The sequence below is a fragment of the Lutra lutra genome, chromosome 7 (assembly GCF_902655055.1).
Source record: "Lutra lutra chromosome 7, mLutLut1.2, whole genome shotgun sequence".
NCBI lineage: Eukaryota > Metazoa > Chordata > Mammalia > Carnivora > Mustelidae > Lutra > Lutra lutra.
The window spans coordinates 110,791,056-110,809,616 of NC_062284.1; the positions used below are offsets into that span (position 1 = coordinate 110,791,056).

Genomic DNA, 18,561 nt, shown 5'->3' on the forward strand with positions numbered 1-18,561 from the left:
CAAAGGCAGATGCTTAACCAACTGAGCCACCCCAGGGGCCCCAACATATGCTTTTGGAAATGCTTTACTGCATACTTGCTGAGACCTGTGTGACGGGAATGGATTCTAGTTGCTATATGTTCCTACACTTTTCCTCTCCTGGAGGAGTTTCCGTATTGTGTCTCTGGAAGGAGGAAGGCTGTATTTTCTCTTTTCCGCCCTCCCTGACTACTACTGCCCTTATCCAGACAGCATGCAAGGAGGAAATTGAGGCTGTGCACATACTACTGAGATCCAACTCAGCCCTGTTTGACTCTGGATCTAAGCTCTGAGCCACTGCACCGACTTGGAGCAAGGGCCGCTGACCAGAGACTGCACGGCCAGTTAACTCCTTCGGTTCATTTCAAGGCTGTCTTATGGTCTAGCCTGTTTTGTGTAGTAATTACAGTAAGTCACAGTTATAGCTGATGAACGGTGTGGCATCTCTTCCAGATGTGGATGTTGTTAATCCTGACGAAAAGTCCATCATGACCTACGTGGCGCAATTTCTACAGTATTCGAAGGATGCAGCAGAGACTAGAGATAAAGCTCAGGTACATCCTTCCTTAGAAGTATGACTCAACCGCGTTTTTGTTGTACCCTACTAGTGGCTTAATTTTTAAAATTAAGGTATAATTTGCATGTAGAGCTTAAAAGTGCAGTTCTGTGAGTTTTGACAAATGCCTACACCTGTGTTAACCATGCAACAGTAGTGATGTAACACATTTCTGCTGCCTAGAATGTTCCACTGTGCCTCTTCCTTGTTCGTACCCCCCCACCCTGGGCAACCAGTATTCTAATTTCTTGCACTGTGAATTAGTGTTGTCTTTTTTAATAAAAATTTTAAGTTAAAAACTAATGAAACTTTGCTGAATTATCTAAAATAACTTTTACATAGGTACTCTAGAAGACAAATTAAGTTTAGCAGGCTTTTGAAAAATTCTAGAGCTGTCTAATTTTTGTCTGTTTGAATTTTAACAGCTTTTTGGAGATGTAATTCACATGCCATAAAATTAAACCATTTAAAGTTTACAACTCAGTGGGTTTTGGTATATTTACATAGTTGTGCAACCATCGTGGCAATCTCATTTTAGTACATTTCCATTTTACCTGTTCTTTGACTACATAAAACTGGGATTGTGTAATTCTCTTCATCGTTGTCTGTTGAGGTGTGCTTGAATCACTTTCAGCTCACCATTTGATTATTCCGTTTTTTCCTTTGACTTGCAGTCAGGTTCGCAAAATGTTGTGGGTGCAAATTTCATAAAAATCAGTGAGATGCAAATAAACATATATTCTGTTGCTGTGGAGGTAAATGAGTGCTGTGAATTTAAAGTGGTTTTGAATATTATTTTAATATTTATTTAAACTACTTCCTCAGACATGTTTACATGCAGTCATATTGTCACATTTTATGTGACAAATTTAGGCCTGTGTTTTTCCAACTGTTACATTTGAGGCCCCACTGCCAGATTGTTGCTGACTCTGGAACAGAAACTCAAGCTGGGACACAGGCATATATTTCAGTTACTTATTTCTGACCTGCTGGGGAGCTACTCTTTTCTAATTAATTTTCTTATTAAAAAAAAAAATGAAAAATTCAGCTGTCCATGAAATCAGATGCAAAAGTATATAAAAAATACTCCTGCTTAATAGAAAGAGAAGAGTAAATGAAGGTTAAAGGAGAATGGAAATAAGATGTAACATCGTTGGCTTTATCCTCTGGCAGTAAATTTTGCTTTCAAATGTAGACACGCCAGAATCTAAAAAAAAATAGTTGTTGCTCACATTCACAGGACAGCCGAACCCAAACCGTTGGCAGCGTTATTTTTAGGGTCTTTAAAATGCTTAAGATATTTTTGATGTCCATGTATTTGGGTGTAAATAGTTCTTGAATTAACCTGTATTTAGGTGTATTGGGAAGCAGTGTTTTGAAAGGCCTACTATAAATGAGTAATTTAGAATAATGTTCTCTAAAATTGAGGAATAATGAAATGGATAAGCCAAAAATAAATAAACAAACAAACAAACAAATAAATAAGGGCTTGCTTGCCCTGACTCTTTAGCACGTTATGTTCAGGTGCTAGTTTCAATCCATTTAAAAATTCAAGGTGTTAATGTGCACAAGCAAAATTCCTCTTTGGCGCCATGAGTCACTGGTGTGTAATGATTGCATTATTTCACTGATGTTGGAAGTTGTTAATTTTATGATTAAAAAAAATCTCCAAGTCTATTCAGGGTAGTTTTAAATGCGTGTGTGTGAATTTTAGGGCAAGATGAAAGATGCTGTCGTCTGGTTAACTCTACAAGAGAAAAAACTACAGAAAGCCCTAAAGGATTCAGAAAATGAAACTTACTCTAAAAAGTATGAAGTAAGTATGACTTTAAACAGCAATTTATTTGTAGCTTGCTGTTAGGGAAGAGTAGGATGTTTTTGGAAAAAACCTCTTCAGGGTAATTATTTAAACGCTAACCAGACTCTGAGTTTTAGCATGGAGTTCTGAGACTGTTCTTCTCAAACTCTGACGTGGTGTGAATGACCTGCGCAGTCTTGTTAAATCAAGTGCGGATTCTAACGGAGTAGTTCTGGGGTGGGGCCTGGGACTCTGCCTTTCCAGCAAGGTACTGATGCCTGGTCCTCCGGGTACTTTGAACAGTAAGATTTTAGAGCCGGGTGTGGCAGACTGGTCTGTGGGTCCCATCACGGGGTTTTGCGATCCACTGTTGCTGGAAGAGAGCCACCCCCACTCAGGTACTGCTCGCGGCTGCTTTGCACGTTGCTTAGCCAGAGTCAAGTGTCGCCACAGACGCCGTAGGACCCTCAAACCTAGGACATGCACGATCTTCCCTTTTGCAGTAAGTCTGCCAGTCCCCAGTCTTGACTGAATGAAAAAAGATCAGGAAATGAGAAGTGAAGCCAGCCCCGAATTATAACAATACAGGGCCTCAGTCAGGGTGTCCTTTGAGGAAAAATGACGCCTGTTCATTGTCCCCGCGTTTGAACAGGCGCTCTGTACCAGGCGCCTTGCCGACCAGCATTTTACTGTTGAGTGTGGGGTTGCTCTTCCAGTTTTACAGACGAAGACAAGACTTAGAGGCACCAAGCGACGTGTCTGAGGTCACATAGCTCCTGAGAGGCAGAGGTGGGATTTGAGTGAAGTCTGGCTTGGAAGCCCGGCTCTCTTTGCGTCCTGGGCTTCTCCGGGTTAGGCGCTTATTCCGGGTACCGTCTTGAAAGAGACTAGTAGGAGCCCAGGTGAGGATTCTTCCGCTCTGTTCCTCGGAACCCCCCCGTCTCTGCAGCTCTGCCCCCCACCAGTCCTCCATCCTGAATAAAGCAGACAGACTTGCACGCATGAGAGCCCCTCCGAGCTCGGACGAAGCCAGCCTTTCCGACCCTGCCACGCAGCGGGGGGTGCGACGTGCTGGCGACAGCGTCCTTGTGGGTTTAGAGACGTCAGGGAAGAAAGGGACAGGACGTTCTCATAGTCCTTTCATCTGAACTGCTTCAGCTTCTGTGCTCCTATCTTTGTTCTGGCCTGATGTGGGGTTTTTGTTTTTGTTTTTGTTTTTTTTAAGATTTTATTTATTTATGAGAGAAAGAGAGAGAGAGAGAGAAAGCTAGCACAAGCACGGAGAGGGGCAGAGGCAGAGGGAGAGGGACAAGCAGACTCTCTGCTGACCATGAAGCCCGACTTGGGGCTCAATCCCAGAGCCTGGGGATCATGACCTAAGCCAAAGGCAAATGCTTAACCAACTGAGCCACTCAGGCACCCTTGGCCTGATGTTTTTTTACTGACGAGGTGCTAAGCGTCCCCTTAGTACATTGCTCTCACATAATGTCGTTGATTTAGTAATGTACCACAGATGCAGGTTTCTTAAATAAAAGGCTGTATGAAGTTATTCATAATCAGAATTACAATAATTATCCCTGGGTTGGCTCGTAAAACTTAATCTTTTTATTTGTTTGTTTGTTTATTTGTTTTTAAAAGTAAGCTCTACTCCAAACACGGGGCTCGAACTCATGACCCCAAGATCAAGAGTGACATACTCTCCCAACTGAGCTAGCCAGGTACTCCAACTCATAAAATTTAACTTAAAATGCTGCCAATTATGATGAATAATGTTTGAAATACTATCTGGAATTGAAGACTCTTCAACACTAACATTTTGCACAAATCTGAACCAAGGAAAGCTTTATTTACTAAATTTTTGCAGACAGGGACAGAGTATTTTCTAAGGTCCTTTGACTTGGGCAGCACTGGCTCACGTGCAGTTAATCATAGACACGTTGACACGTGATCGCTGCTGCCATATAGTTCTCTCTTCCACTCATCCTTATTTTGTCGTGAATCCATGTTTGGGGAGGACATACCAACTCACATTTTCCATGTGGCATCAGGAGTCTTCCTGTCGAGCTGGGTAACCTAGCCAACCACTTCCAGTAGAAATCCAGCAGTACTGACATGAGACACAAGCTGTGACCTTTTGTTACTGTGAATGGCACTCAAGTGATCGGGGTGCACTGACGAAAGACACCAGAGCAGTGAGAGGATCCATTTAAACGTGACCTACAGTTATAGACCTTAAAATAGCGGATTACATTTCAGAAACTGATCTAAAATTTCTGTCTTTAAAATATTCTTCCGATTGTAGAGTCTGCTGTCCTTTTTGGAGTCATTCAATGAAGAGAAAAAGCCCTTTTTGGATATCCTGCCAGTAAAAAGGAATCCGGATGAGCTGGACGAAGATCAGTTACAGTTGAGAGAAGCCTGGGACGGCCTCACCTACCAGGTTACTGTGTTATATTGATTGGAGCAGCATTTTCGTGATGCAGCTTTGTTTGTTGGATGATTACTTTAGCCTTCCGTGAGAAATTCTGTGAAAGAGTGGATGCTACATTAGAACTTTGGGAGAGTGTTCTTTTATTTTCTCCATAGCCTCATTTGAGGAGTGATTAAGATTTAATAGAAATTTATAGCGTACTGCTTAGAGAAACCGCTTATCCAAAGTTTTTATATTTGTCATCAGTGATTGGTTTGGCCCAGTAGATTATCTATATTCTGATTGACCTGCAGCCTCATCTCTACTGAGGACCAGTGTCATGTGTCACTATTAATAGATGCTTGAAGGGGATCAGGGACAAGCCTAGAGAGAATATGTGAAGATGAACATGTATGTGTGTCTGTATCTATGTGATTTCAGTTGTTTGCAGTTGATTGGGATTTGTGTTATGACCCAGGATGTAGTGCATTTTTGTTTGTTTTAAAGATTTATTTATTTGAGAGAGAGAGAAAGAGACAGAGATAGTGAGAGAGAGCAGGGAGGAGAAGGAAAAGCAGGGAACCCAACGCTGAGCTCAATCCCGGGACCCTAGGATCATGACCTGAGCCAAAGGCAAGCACTTAACGGACTGACCCACCCAGTGCCCAGATGTAGTGCAGGTTGGTGTATTCTGTAGTTATTAGATACAGCTTGCTTGCTTGCCTTTTTTTTTTTTTTTTTTTTAAGATTTTTATTTATTAGAGAGAGAGAGAATGAGCAGGGGGAATGGCAGAGGGAGAGGAGGTAGAAGCAGACTCCCCTGCTGAGCAGGGAGCCTGAGTAGGGCACGATCCCAGGACACCCAGAATGACCTAAACTGAAGGCAGATGCCCAATCCATTGAGCCACCCAGGTGCCCTTGACATAGCATTCAACAGATGTCAGTTAAGATAAGGTGGTTGATAGTGTCAGATTATCTGTGTCTTGAATGACATTGTGCTTAGTTCTATCAATTGCTGAGAGAGGGCTATTAAATCTATAGAATCATTCCTTTGCTGCAGTCAAATTTTGCTTCATGTATTTTAAAACTTTGTTATTAGTTGTGTATGTTAATGATTGTTATGTCTCCCTGATGAATTGCCACTTTTATTACTGTGAAACATTTTTGTTTATCTCTGGTAATACTTTTCTTTTTTTATGTCTACTTAATCTGATATCAGTATGATCATTCCATTCTTTTTTTTTTTTTAAGATTTTATTTATTTATTTGACAGACAGAGATCACAAGTAGGCAGAGAAGCAGGCAGAGAGAGGAGGAAGCAGGCTCCCTGCTGAGCAGAGAGCCCGATTCGGGGCTCGATCGCAGGACTCTGGGATCATGACCTGAGCCGAAGGCAGAGGCTTTAACCCACTGAGCCACCCAGGCACCCCTGATCATTCCATTTTTAAGCTGTCTGTGTGATACATCTTTTTCTTTCATTTGTTTTCAATCTATTTGAGTCTTTATATTTAAAATGCATCTCTTATGGGCAGCCTATGGTTGGATCTTGCTTTCTTATCCATTACGATAATCTCTACCTTTAGTTGGAGAGCTTCGTTAGTTAATATTTAATGGATTATTGATATGATTCAATTTGGGTATATCATTTTACTCATTTTTTCTGTTAATTCCCTCTGTTTTTATATCTCTATTCTTGTCCTGCCTTGCTTTATCTTAATAATTTTTAGAATTTCATTTTAATGTATCTATTGGCTTTTTAGCTCCACTGCTTTGTATCAGATTTCTAGTGAGATTACAATAAACATTTAAAAATTTTTACAGTCTATGGAGTGCCTGAGTGGCTTAGTCAGTTAAGTTTGCTTTCAGCTCTGTTCATGATCTCCGGGTCCTGGGATCGAGCCCCACAATGGGCTCCCTACTCAGTGGGGGGTCTGCTTTTCCCTCTTTCTCTGTATTCTCTCTCTCTCTCAAATAAATAAATAAAAATCTTTAAAACATTTTCTTATAGTCTCCTTATACAACTTTTAAGTCATTGTAGGTACATAACTTTTTTATGTAGAAATCTTGCAATTAAATTGATTCATTTATTTGTCATTCTTTATGCTCTACCTTCTCTCTCTCTCTCTCTCTCTCTATATATATATATATATATGCCACAAACATGTTTTAAAGCCCCCAAAACCATGTTATAAATTTTTGCTAAAAATAGTCATACATTTTAAACAAATTAAGAGAAAAAAAAGTCTCTTATATTTATCTAGATGTTTATCATTTCCAGTGTTCTCATTCCTTTCTAGAGGTCTGAGTTTCCATTTGAACTCATTTCCCTTCAGCCTGAAAAAACTTTAACTTACCTTATAATGCAGGTCTGGGGGAACAAATTCTCTTAATTTTTATTTCTGAATGTCTTTATTTTCCTTATATTCCTTTTTTTTTTTTAAGGTTTATTTATTTATTTTTTTTTAAAGATTTTATTTTATTTATTTGACAGAGAGAGATCACAAGCAGGCAGAGAGGCAGGCAGAGAGAGAGGAGGAAGCAGGCTCCCTGCTGAGCAGAGAGCATGACGCGGGGCTTGATCCCAGGACCCTGAGATCATGACCTGAGCCGAAGGCAGCGGCTTAACCCACTGAGCCACCCAGGCGCCCCTTAAGGTTTATTTTTTACTTTAGGTTTTATTTTTTACTTTAGAGAGAGAGAGGGCACAGGGTGAGGGGCAGACGGAGTTGGAGAGAGAATCTCAGGCAGACTCCCTGCTGAGTGGGGAGCTGGATGTGGGTCTTGATCTCCTGATCCTGAAATCATGACCTGTGCCAAAATCAAGAGTTAGATGCCTAGCCTACTGAGCCACCCAGGTGCCCGCCTTCATTCTTTTTTTTTTAAAACATCTTTATTGAGGTGTAATTTACATACCATACAGTTCATTCATTTTAAATGGATAAATTAAATGATTTTTGGTGAATTTACAGAGTTGCAACAGAGATTTTGTGGTCAGCAAGTCAAAAATACTCTTTGGCCCTCGGAAAGTTTTTTGATACCTGCTCAAGCCTCTTGGCTATCAGGAGTGCTAGCCTGTTTTCAGAATACATATTTCACATCATTTTGGAAGGTTGTTAAATATTCAGGTTAGCTTAAAAGAGCCACCCTCTCCAAGTACCTAATTTGGGAGAATTGACAAAGCTCTGGAAACCTTCCCATCAAGGGGCAGGACTCATTGCCCTGCTTTGAAACTGACCCTTGCAAAGGGCAGTATCTCTCGATTACAAATACTCAACAAAATGGGAGAGGAAGAAGATACTGTCTGTAGAGTTAATGATGTTCCAGGCGGCAAAGACCTGGCCTGATTTTATTGACTATGATTTGGAAAAAGTGCCCAGAATAATGAAAAAAAAAACACTAAGAAAACTATTTTTGCAAGAGTAAGTGCCGCAAATTGATAATAGCTTGAAAATCCATTCCTTAGTTGGATATAATAGAGCTCATTGTCTTGGTGTGGCGAAGGAGACATACTAACTTTGAAGCCATCAGGTGTATAAAAGTCAATATACCATTTAGACAGTTTCTGGTTCAGTTGTTTGAGCACACAGTTAACTCAAAGCATCACAGCGAATGGTTTCATTTTAAGCCAGCTATGCAAAATAGCAATATTATGTTATTTTGACCTGACAAGATCAAGGCAGACCAGATACAAATTTCCATCCAAATACAAAAGTAATTTCCAAACTTAAGAAAGTGTGGAGCCAGTTTTTTCTGTGGTAAGTGAGAAAGAAGAGAAATAAAAGGTAAATATCATCTTCTACTTTTCCTCTTCTAACCATTACACAGAGAACAGCTCCCAGGCAGAAAGAACACGTTCTATTCCAACCAGAATGTATACAGCTTTCTTTTAGGTGTGAAAAGATCATCAGTTGAACTAGAGCTGTTGTTCTTAGCCTCTCTTTAACTCAGTCATGTAGCAACTTTCTGACTTACTTTGGCAAATGCACAAATAATTTGGGTATAATGAAAGAACATATTAAAATTTCATAATAATGAAAAATTTTTTCATTCTTTTCCAACTGGAGGCTTAATCACATACACTTAATGATTTAAGATTGTAGAGTTGCCTTTTGCCCTATGTTGTTTGAGAAGATAAACTTACAAGCAACGAAAGTAAAACAAAATATGACATGATATTCTTTACATGTGGAATCTTTAAAAAAAAGAGTCAAACTCAGAAACAGCAAGGAGAAAAGTTGTCAGGATTGGAGCGTAGAGGGAATAGAAGTTGGTAAAAGGGTACAAACTTCCAGCTGTAAGTTGAGTAAGGTCACACAATGGCTGTACTTGATTAATACTATATTAAATCATTAAAATTTGCTAAAAGAGTTGAATTTAAATGTTCTCACCAAAAAAAAAAAAAGAGATAAATACATGAATTGATTGGATGTGTTACTTTACTAGATAGTGGGAATCCTTCCACGAAGTATATGTGTATCAAATCACCATGATCAACGCTTTAAATATCTTACAGTTTTTTTTTTTTTAAAGATTTCATTTATTTATTTGACAGAGAGAGATCACAAGCAGGCAGAGAGGCAGGCAGAGAGAGAGGAGGAAGCAGGCTCCCCACCGAGCAGAGAGCCGGATGCGGGGCTCGATCCCAGGACCCCGAGATCACGACCCGAGCCGAAGGCAGCGGCTTAACCCACTGAGCCACCCAGGCGCCCCAATATCTTACAGTTTTGTCAATTACACCTCAATAAACCTAAAAAAAGAGTAAACAATGTGAGAACTATAATATTTAATGCTTCTAGTTTATGAATAGTTCCATTTGACTGCCTTTAAGAACCCTAGTTTTTTGCTCGTTTAACATCTTTATACTTGGGTATTTGCTCATATGTTTCTTTTTGATATTTGCCCTGCATACAGTGGTACCCGATAAACATTTTTCGGTCAGTTAGTGATGAATCAGATAACCCTGTTCTTCTAAAAGTGTAATTTGCTTTTTCTTTCCTCTATTTAAAATCAGTTTAAGAATTGTGGCAATTCATTCAGTAGAACTATAATGGAAAGAGAAATACAGATTTAAAACTCATGCTTTCTTTTTCTTTTTTTTTTAAACTCATGCTTTCATTAGGGGAAGTCATTTGAATGAAACACATTATAAATTGTGCTTAATCTTCGTGGGGGTAGGTGTCTTTGGAAACCAGAATAGAGCTGTGTGAGTTCAGATAAAAAACCACAGTCTTAAAAATTTTTTTATTTAAATTCAATTAATTCATATATACTATGTTATTACTTGCAGAGGTAGAGGTCAGTGATTCATCGATTGGATAGAACACCCAGTGCTCATTACATCATGTTCCCTCCCCAGTGTCCATCACCCAGTTACTCCATCCCTTCAGGCCTCTCCCCTCCAGCAACTCTCAGTTTTGTTTCCTATGATTAAGAGTCTCTTATGGTTTATCTCCCTCTCTAGTTTCATGTTGTTTTATTTTTTTCCTCTCTGACTGGTGTGAGGTGATATCTCATTGTAGTTTTGATTTGCATTTCCCTGATGTTGATCATCTTTTCATGTGTCTGTTAGCCATCTGGATGTCTTCTTTGGAAAAATGTCTATTCATGTCTTCTGCCCATTTTTTAACTGGATTTTTGGTTTTTTGTATGTTGAGTTTGATAAATTCTTCATATATTTTGGATACTAACCCTTATCAGATATATCATTTGCAAATGTCTTCTCACATTCTGAAGGTCACTGCTTAGTTTTGTTGATTGTTTCCTTTACTGTACAGAAGCTTTTTTATCTTGATTAAATCCCATTAGTTCATTTTTCCTTTTGTTTCCTTTGTCTCAGGAATTTAGGAAACAAAACAGATGGACTGTGGTGGGGGGCGGGGTGGGGGGGTGGAAACACACTGGGAAACAGACTCTTCTTAACTATAGAGAACAAACAGGTTTGCTGGAGGGGAGGTGGGTTAGATGGCTAATGGGGATTAAGGAGGGCACTTGAGATGAGCAGTGGGTGTTGTATGTTAAATAATGAATCACTGAAGTCTCCACCTGAAGCTGATATTACACTGAATATTAACGAACTGGAATTTAAATAAAAATTTGAAAGACAAAAAATAATTAAAAATTTAAAAAGAAAAGAAAAGAAAAGAATTCCCTGCATTGTAATCAGTGTTATTCCAGGGTCTTCCCTGGGCCCCTATATTTGGCTCTGTTATATTGCTGACCTCAGTTAACTTAACCATGTACTTTGCTTTCCCCACTACATGCTTCAGGCAAGACTTGTAGTTTTTTGTTTTTCTGTTTTTTATATTTATCTGATTGACCCTTAGATATTGAGTGTTGTGTTACTTACTCTTCCCTTCTTGGCACATGGATTTGGGCAAGGCCCTACTCTTACTTTTATTTACTTGTTTAATTTGTGTTTCCTTCTAGACCCATGCCCTCCTTCCATTTCCCTTTCTCCCTAGGCCACTATTGTGATGTGCTTAAGATGTATCTTTTTGTTCTGTATGTTCTCACAAAATACATATTATATTTGTATGCTCATGTATTTGTAAATTACGTAAATTGATGTTATATGTTATTCTGCTTCTTAAATTTTTCAGCACGTATATTTAAAATGCTCCACTGTTCCAAAGTACATCTAATTTGTGTCTAATTGCTGTATGTACTCTATGGTGTGCAACCACCACATCCCCCTTCTCCTTTCTGGAAGATTTTTATAGCTCTATCAGCTATTAGCAAAATAGATTATTAATAAATGTTTGCGGAATGAATGAGTGAGTGAATGAATGAATGAATGAACAAACCAGTAATCAATTCGGGAGTGAGTTCTGAGGGTCCTTAGTGGGGAAAAGATCCAGGTGGAAGGGACAGCAAGACTGAACACCTTGGGAGTGCAGTCAGTGTTTGGAGAAATAAGTAGTTGGCGTTTGTGTGACTCCTCTGTGTGCACGGAGTGGTGGGAAGGCTGAGAAAGCAAGAGCTTTATTTATTTATTTGAGAGAGAGAGAGAGGATGTGTGAGTGAGGGAGGGGGAGATGTAGAGGATGAGGGAGAGAATCCCAAGCAGAACCCCCCACTGAATGTGGAGCGTGTGGTGGGGCTCGATCTCACCACCCTGAGACCAGAGTCAAAACCAAGATGACTGAGCCACCCAGGTATCCCCAAAGAAGTAAACTTTAGAAGAGCGTCGACTGAAGCACAGATTTTTGTTTTTTCAGATTAATATGTGGGAAACAGAGCTGAATCATGCCTTGCCCTCACCGCTATGTCAAATTGAAGCCTGGCTCCAGAAGATAGAGGAGCTTATAGATGAAGATTTGCCAGCTTCCCAGGATTACTGTGCAGCCATGGCTCTAATACAAGAGAAAATGACTTTAATCAAGGTTAGAATATAAAAAAGAAACATGGAAAAATCTGTGCTTTGTTAGGGACTGTTCTTGAGGAAGACTGTGTCCTAGGGAGAAGGGAAGGAAATACAGTGGGTATTTGAGGATGGTTCAGAACGATTCCCTTGGGGATTTTTGGGAGCCACAGATACCTTCACTTTTTTTATGGGCATTCGCTAGTTCAAGCTGGAAAAAATAAGGTAGAGTCTAGTCAGTTCTAAAGCAATTGAAAAGCCTGACCAAAAAGGAGGGAGGAGACTGGTTTAAAATGTGAGAGATTGAGTTCTCAGTAAAGTGGCCTGAAGGAATTTGATATGTGATGATTATAGCATGTGAACCCACAAAGGAGTGGAAAAGAAATCCAAAAATAAAAGATTTTGATAATGCTTTTACTGAAGAAACTACAGTCTGCCTCTCTGTAAAATGTTCCAGTTTAAAGCACTTACGATGAAAATACTCATTCGCAAAGTTTTGGTTAAAAAAAAGTAACGGCTTTATGATTTTTTTTGGGGAAAAAGGCATGCCCAGAGCAAATGAGATGAACAAACCCCCGGTTACAGCGTGTGGCAAGAAGTCTGGTTCATGTCATGCTGAATTTCTTTCCAGAGTCTGATGGATAAATGTGATTGTCATTCCAACACTCTTCTGGCATTCGAAAATGGAGATGAACAACATTTGCCACCGGTACCACCTAAGAAATTGGAGGAAATGAAAGGACGGTTTGTAACACTTTACCTTCACCACTGCTGAGACCATTCATGTTTGAGCGCTAACAAGAGGCCGCAGGGACCAGAAAATGACACATTTTTCGATACTTTCTAACAAGTATTCTTGAAATCTTGATGAATAGTACCTTCAGGTTCTGGGTGATAGTAACATTATATTGTGCTAACCATGCTTCCTCTCTCAGCGGATGATGGTGATGGGCAAAGTTCTGAATGTGGAGTCAGGAACTGAGCTCCGTATCTGAGTTCTGATGACATTACTGTCTTTCTGAGGGTATGCCTCATTTGTAAATACAGGAAGACGATAATCAGCCGGTTCATGTCTCACAGGGATACTGGGTGAAATGGGAGGCGGTATTTGAAAGCACTCTGTAAACTCCAAAATAGGATAAACAGAGAGATTATTGAACTCATAGTTGTCCACCTCCGCTCTTCTTTTCTCATCATTCATAAGTAACTTACTAGAATGATAATGAGAGGGCATTAGCTTTAATAATGAAAGCTCTTTGAATATGTAAATGTTGAAATTATAGTTGAGTTCAGTTATAGAAAAGTTTACAAACTGAGTAGAATATTTGGAGATTAACATTTATTGTAGGATTTTTTTAAATAGGGGAATCGTTTGTTCAGAAAATGTTCTGTTAGATGTTTTTGTCTCAGGAGGAGTTGTTTTATATTTAGCCACAATGTTTGTTTTATTTTGGGTTTTTCTGTTTATTTGTTTGTTTTGTTTTGTTTTGTTTTTAAAAAAAAAAAAAAAAGAAGAGTTGGGGCACCTGACTGCCCTGGTTGGTAGAGCAAGTGACTCCTGATCTCAGGGTCCTGAGTTCAAGCTCCATATTGGGCGTAGTAGAGCTTACTTTAAAAAAAAAATAAAAGATTTGAGGATACATCTGAATTCCATGTGTTTAAAATAAAAAGCCAAAGACCCAATATTTTTAGAAATGCCAAACAGATTATCTCGCATTCGGGGAATAATATTAAGTTAAACTCTAAAACCTGCAATATTTTCCAGAATCAACAACATTTCGGGGAAAAAATTCATTCCACGTCTAGAATTTCATTACTATAAGTGCTCAGTTCTTGGTTTGCTAGATGAAGTGAAATTAAAGTTGGATGTTTGGAACATCAAATATGGGAACAAAGAATCTGTGGAATTGTTGCTGGAAGACTGGCATGTAAGCTTTTTACTTTGTGTCGTAGACGAGTATTCTCCATGTCTGGGAGCTGGGTTTGCATTTTTCCTTGGCACAGTTTCCCTTCCCCTTTTCAGGTTTTGAGATGAGTTTTCTTGGTAGCTTTCATTAACTTAAAATTGCCTGGAGAACAGAAGTATAGGTAGTCACATAAACAGACAGTGGGAGGAGGAAGAAAGAGAAAACAGCATTATTTACCTTACCAGGGGAGAGTCAGTTAGCCAGGCTAATTAACGTAATAGTTGGAAGATGTTTCAGCGTTATTTCCATTAACAGTTACAACTTTCACTTGTTTAATATTTTTTTCCCATTCAGATTCATGGTTTCATTCAAAAATTAGTTTTTTTTTTGGGGCGCCTGGGTGGCTCAGTGGGTTAAGCCTCTGCCTTCGGCTCAGGTCATGATCCCAGGGTCCTGGGATCGAGCCCCACATGGGGTTCTCTGCTCGGCAGGGAACCTGCTTCCCCCTCTCTCTGCCTGCTTCTCTGCCTGCTTGTGATCTCTCTCTCTCCCTCTGTCAAATAAATAAATAAAATCTTTAAAAAAAAATTAGTTTTTTTCTTAGAACATTTTGTCTTAGCCTTTCAAATTGTAAGAGTTAGAAAGACAGTATATTTTGTCTTGAAGCTTTTCTTGGAGAGGGGGTTTAGCTCTTGCAATTTATAGGGGAAAAAATGTTGCAATGACTTAAATATATACATGTTCATCTGTAAATTAAAAGCATCCTGGAAATGTCATATCTACAGTAAGGACTTATCATTCTTTCTGTTCCCTTCTTTGTGGAATGAGAGCCCAAAAAGAAAAATCCAAGATTGTATGTTGCAGTGCAAAAATTGAAAAACATGTTGAAGAGAGATTTATTTACAGTGAATGATTTAAACACTATACATTCCCGAATAGGAGGCATCATTCTAAATTAGACTAGGTTTTGAATATCTTTCTTTCTTTTGCTTTCTTTGATTTTTCATTTTTCCATTTAAGTAATCACACCATTGGGACCTAATAAGTGCACAATAAATAGGAGTTTTTAGTTAACTCTGTATTTTTCCATAGCAGAGTTTGCTTGCATAGGACACATAATTTGACTAATGGCAGTGTCTCAAATGTTTTTATGTGACGGGTGGTAACTATTTATAGCATACTCTAATAATGTCTAATAAAAATTCAGTATTAATAAAATGTGCAAAATAAGAGAAACTGATATAAATTATGCAATATTAATAAATACATGAAACAGAAGATTTTGAAAATTCTGTACTTCACTTGTCTTTTCCTGCAGGAGGAAAACCACTCTAGAACTGTATCACTACAGTAAGATAAACTTTGTCAGGTCTCATACCTGCATAGTGTTCATGCTCCTACTTCTATTTCTTAGGTCTTAACTATCTTTCTTCATGACCTGTTCTTCTTTTCTACCCAAATATACAGTATTTAGGCCTTAAAGAAATTTTGGTGCCTACGTGTTTCCTCAATATTTATGTCTCTATCTGGATATCATGGCACATTTTAAATAGTAAAAAAACTGTCAATGTATTTTTTTTCCTTTCCCTCCCAGAAATTTATCGAAGAAAAAGAATTCCTAGCTCAACTTGAAACTTCCTTTCAGAAATGTGAAGAAATCCATAAGAATTTAGGTAAAGCTGTACAGTTACTTTTTGATGGAATGACCATCACTTAAAAATAGCATTTTATCTGTTTTGCTTATTTTATACCTTCATGTTTTAGGAATTGGTTTTACATATTGGTTTTTTTTTTTAAACCCTTGCATTCACTTTTAATATTGAGTATTTATTTATTTTAACATTGTCAATTAATATACAAGTATTTTTCTTAAGAGTATGATTTTTATTAATAATAAACTGTTTTCTGAGATTACTTTCTTGTTTTGTTAACATTATAGCTGGAGAATATCAGGATATTAGTAAAGAATATACCATGGTGGAATATAATGTTTGTATGTATAAAAAATATATATATAATGTGAAATCCACTCTACAAAAAGTTCTGACATGTTGGGCTACTTATATGGAAAAACTTCGCTTACTCAAGACTTGTTTTGAGGAGACAAAGAAGGAACAGATTAAAGAGGTATTTTCAGTCTAATGGTACCTCCTCAGTTACTTTTTTTTTTTTTTTTTTCATTTTGTTTGGAGATCCTCATTTTCAATCCAAAAATGAGAGGCCAGGGAAAGTAAACATGACTCTTGGAAAAATTCTTTAAGGTATTGGAAAGAGTTTAGTTTCTTTCTAATATAATTGCCAAAGGAAGTTTTCTCCTCATTATAGGTGTTAAACACACACACACACACACACAGTATAGTTTTTGAAAGATATATTGCTAAGTTCTTTGAAAGAAAATAGAAGACTTGGAGTATTTGATAGCTTATAGATACATTTAACTAAAGTTGATATTTTAAAAAGTTTTATTTTTCCATTTGGTTGAATACATTTCAGCTCTAAAATCTCTGAGTTTCTAGAGGAAGAAAATGAAAATACCTTAGACTTATGTGGAGAGGCATGGAAGAAATTTCAGTGTCATTCATTATTCTTTTCATTTGCTAGTCATGTAATAATCTGTTTTATGATTATTCTCTTAGGTAGCTTTTCTTTCTTTCATTTGTTTTTCCCTGTCGCAAATAGATATAGACAGGTTAAACATTTTCCAAATAGAAACTAAAGTTACTCAGCTGAAAATGGACTGTTTATATGAAAGTAAAATTTGTGACACATGTAGGAATGCAGGAAGAATATTTGAGGGGTTAGTGAGTCATTCTCCCTGTCCCCTGTAGGATACTACAAATCTCAGTCTTTGACTTTCAACACTCATGTGTTTAAAGATTTTTTAAAAAGTTTTTATTTAAATTTTAGTCGGTTAACATACTGTGTAATATTAATTTCATTTGTACAATGTAGTGATTCAACACTTGCGCACGGCACCCAGTGCTCATAAGGACAAATTCACTCCTTAATCTTCCTCACCTATTTCTCCCATCCCCCCAATTACCTTCCCTCTAGTGGCCATCAGTTTGTTCTCCATAGTTAAGAGTCTGTTTCTTGGTTCCTCCCACCTCTCTCTCTCTCTCTTTGTCCATTAGCTCATTTGTTTCTTAAATTCCACATATGAGTGTAATCATATGGTACTTGTCTTTCTCTGACTGACTGACTTTGCTTAGCATTATACTCTCTACCTCCATCCATTAAAGATCTTTTATGAAAATTCACATAACTGAGAAAAGTAACACATTAAGCCTTGCAGTTCCCAAACTCTGTGCTGAGGTGTCCTGAGCTGCCAAAGAGGACTTTCAAGATAATTTAACATTTGAAGGAGACACACGATCAGTCTGTTGGGCACCATGCAGCAAATAACTACTAAGTGGTTTGGACCCACCTACTTGAAAATAAGATCTTTAAGATAAATCTGGCCTAGGGACTCTATGAAAAAATTACTGAGACATTTAGGGCACCATGAACTGATAAGTGCTTAAGAACCTTTGCTCCAAGTTCATTAATCACTTAAGAAAGACAGAACATCAGGGGTACCTGGGTATTTCAGTTGGTTAAGTGTCTGCCTTTGGCTCAGGTCATGATCCAGGGATCCCAGGATGGAGGAGAAGTTTGCTTCTCCCTCTTCCTGTCCCTCTGTGCGTGCTCGCGCTCTCTCTCTCTCTCTCTCTCTCTCTCAAATAAATAAATAAATAAAATCTTAAAAAAGGAAGAAAGAAAGAAAGAAAGAAAGAAAGGAAGAAAGAAAGAAAAGAACATCAGATGCTTCCTAAAAGTTTAGGACCAGAAGTGATGACAGGCAGCTGTTGTCTGCCAATTAGTGATCAGGAATGAAGAGCTAGTCCAACAGGGAAGGCTCAGAATCCCTAAGAACCTCACAGTCACTTTGGCTTAGAATCAACCTTAGTAAAGATCTCTTCTGGATAATGGAAAGACAAGTGTTAATGTCATTAAAATGTGTTGCTTCTGTGTTGTGTAGGTGCCCTTTGAGACACTATCCCAATGGAATGTAGAACATACTACTTTAAACGAAGTGGGAAATTTCCTGATTCAAGTCAGTAATGATGTAGTTGGATCATCTATTTCTAAGGAACTGAGAAGACTGAATAAAAGATGGAGAAAATTTATTACCAAAACTCAGCTTGTAAGTTTTTTTGTTTTTGTTTTTTGTTTCATTGAGCTATAGCTCCCATGCCATACAGGTCACTCATTTGAAGGGTGTAACTCAGCGGTGTTGAGCATATTCAGAGTTGTGTGGCCATCACCATCGCAAATTTTTGAGCATTTTTGTCACCTCCTAAGGAAGCTCTGTACCCCTTAGTAGTCACTTCCCACCTTCTCCCAGCCTCCTCAGCAGCCACTAATCCACTTTATGTCTCAGTAGATTTGCCTATTCTGGATATTTCCCTCCGATGGGATCATGTAATATCTGGTCTTGTGTTTCTTGCCTTTTTTCACTTAGCATAATGT

The 18,561-nt window shown here is 38.3% G+C and overlaps 1 protein-coding gene across 10 annotated transcripts in view; it reads left to right on the top strand.

Moving 5' to 3' along the window:
- The window catches only part of SYNE2 (spectrin repeat containing nuclear envelope protein 2), a 338,449-nt gene that overhangs the window by 100,634 nt on the left and 219,254 nt on the right, over window positions 1-18,561 (top strand). For all 10 annotated transcript variants that reach the window (XM_047738768.1, XM_047738772.1, XM_047738776.1 and 7 more), the window contains exons 9-17: window positions 472-572; window positions 2,289-2,390; window positions 4,675-4,812; window positions 12,000-12,164; window positions 12,774-12,886; window positions 13,908-14,070; window positions 15,644-15,722; window positions 15,989-16,176; window positions 18,071-18,235. In XM_047738768.1, the coding sequence (XP_047594724.1) occupies window positions 472-572; window positions 2,289-2,390; window positions 4,675-4,812; window positions 12,000-12,164; window positions 12,774-12,886; window positions 13,908-14,070; window positions 15,644-15,722; window positions 15,989-16,176; window positions 18,071-18,235 (1,214 nt within the window). The remainder of the gene's footprint in view (window positions 1-471; window positions 573-2,288; window positions 2,391-4,674; window positions 4,813-11,999; window positions 12,165-12,773; window positions 12,887-13,907; window positions 14,071-15,643; window positions 15,723-15,988; window positions 16,177-18,070; window positions 18,236-18,561) is intronic.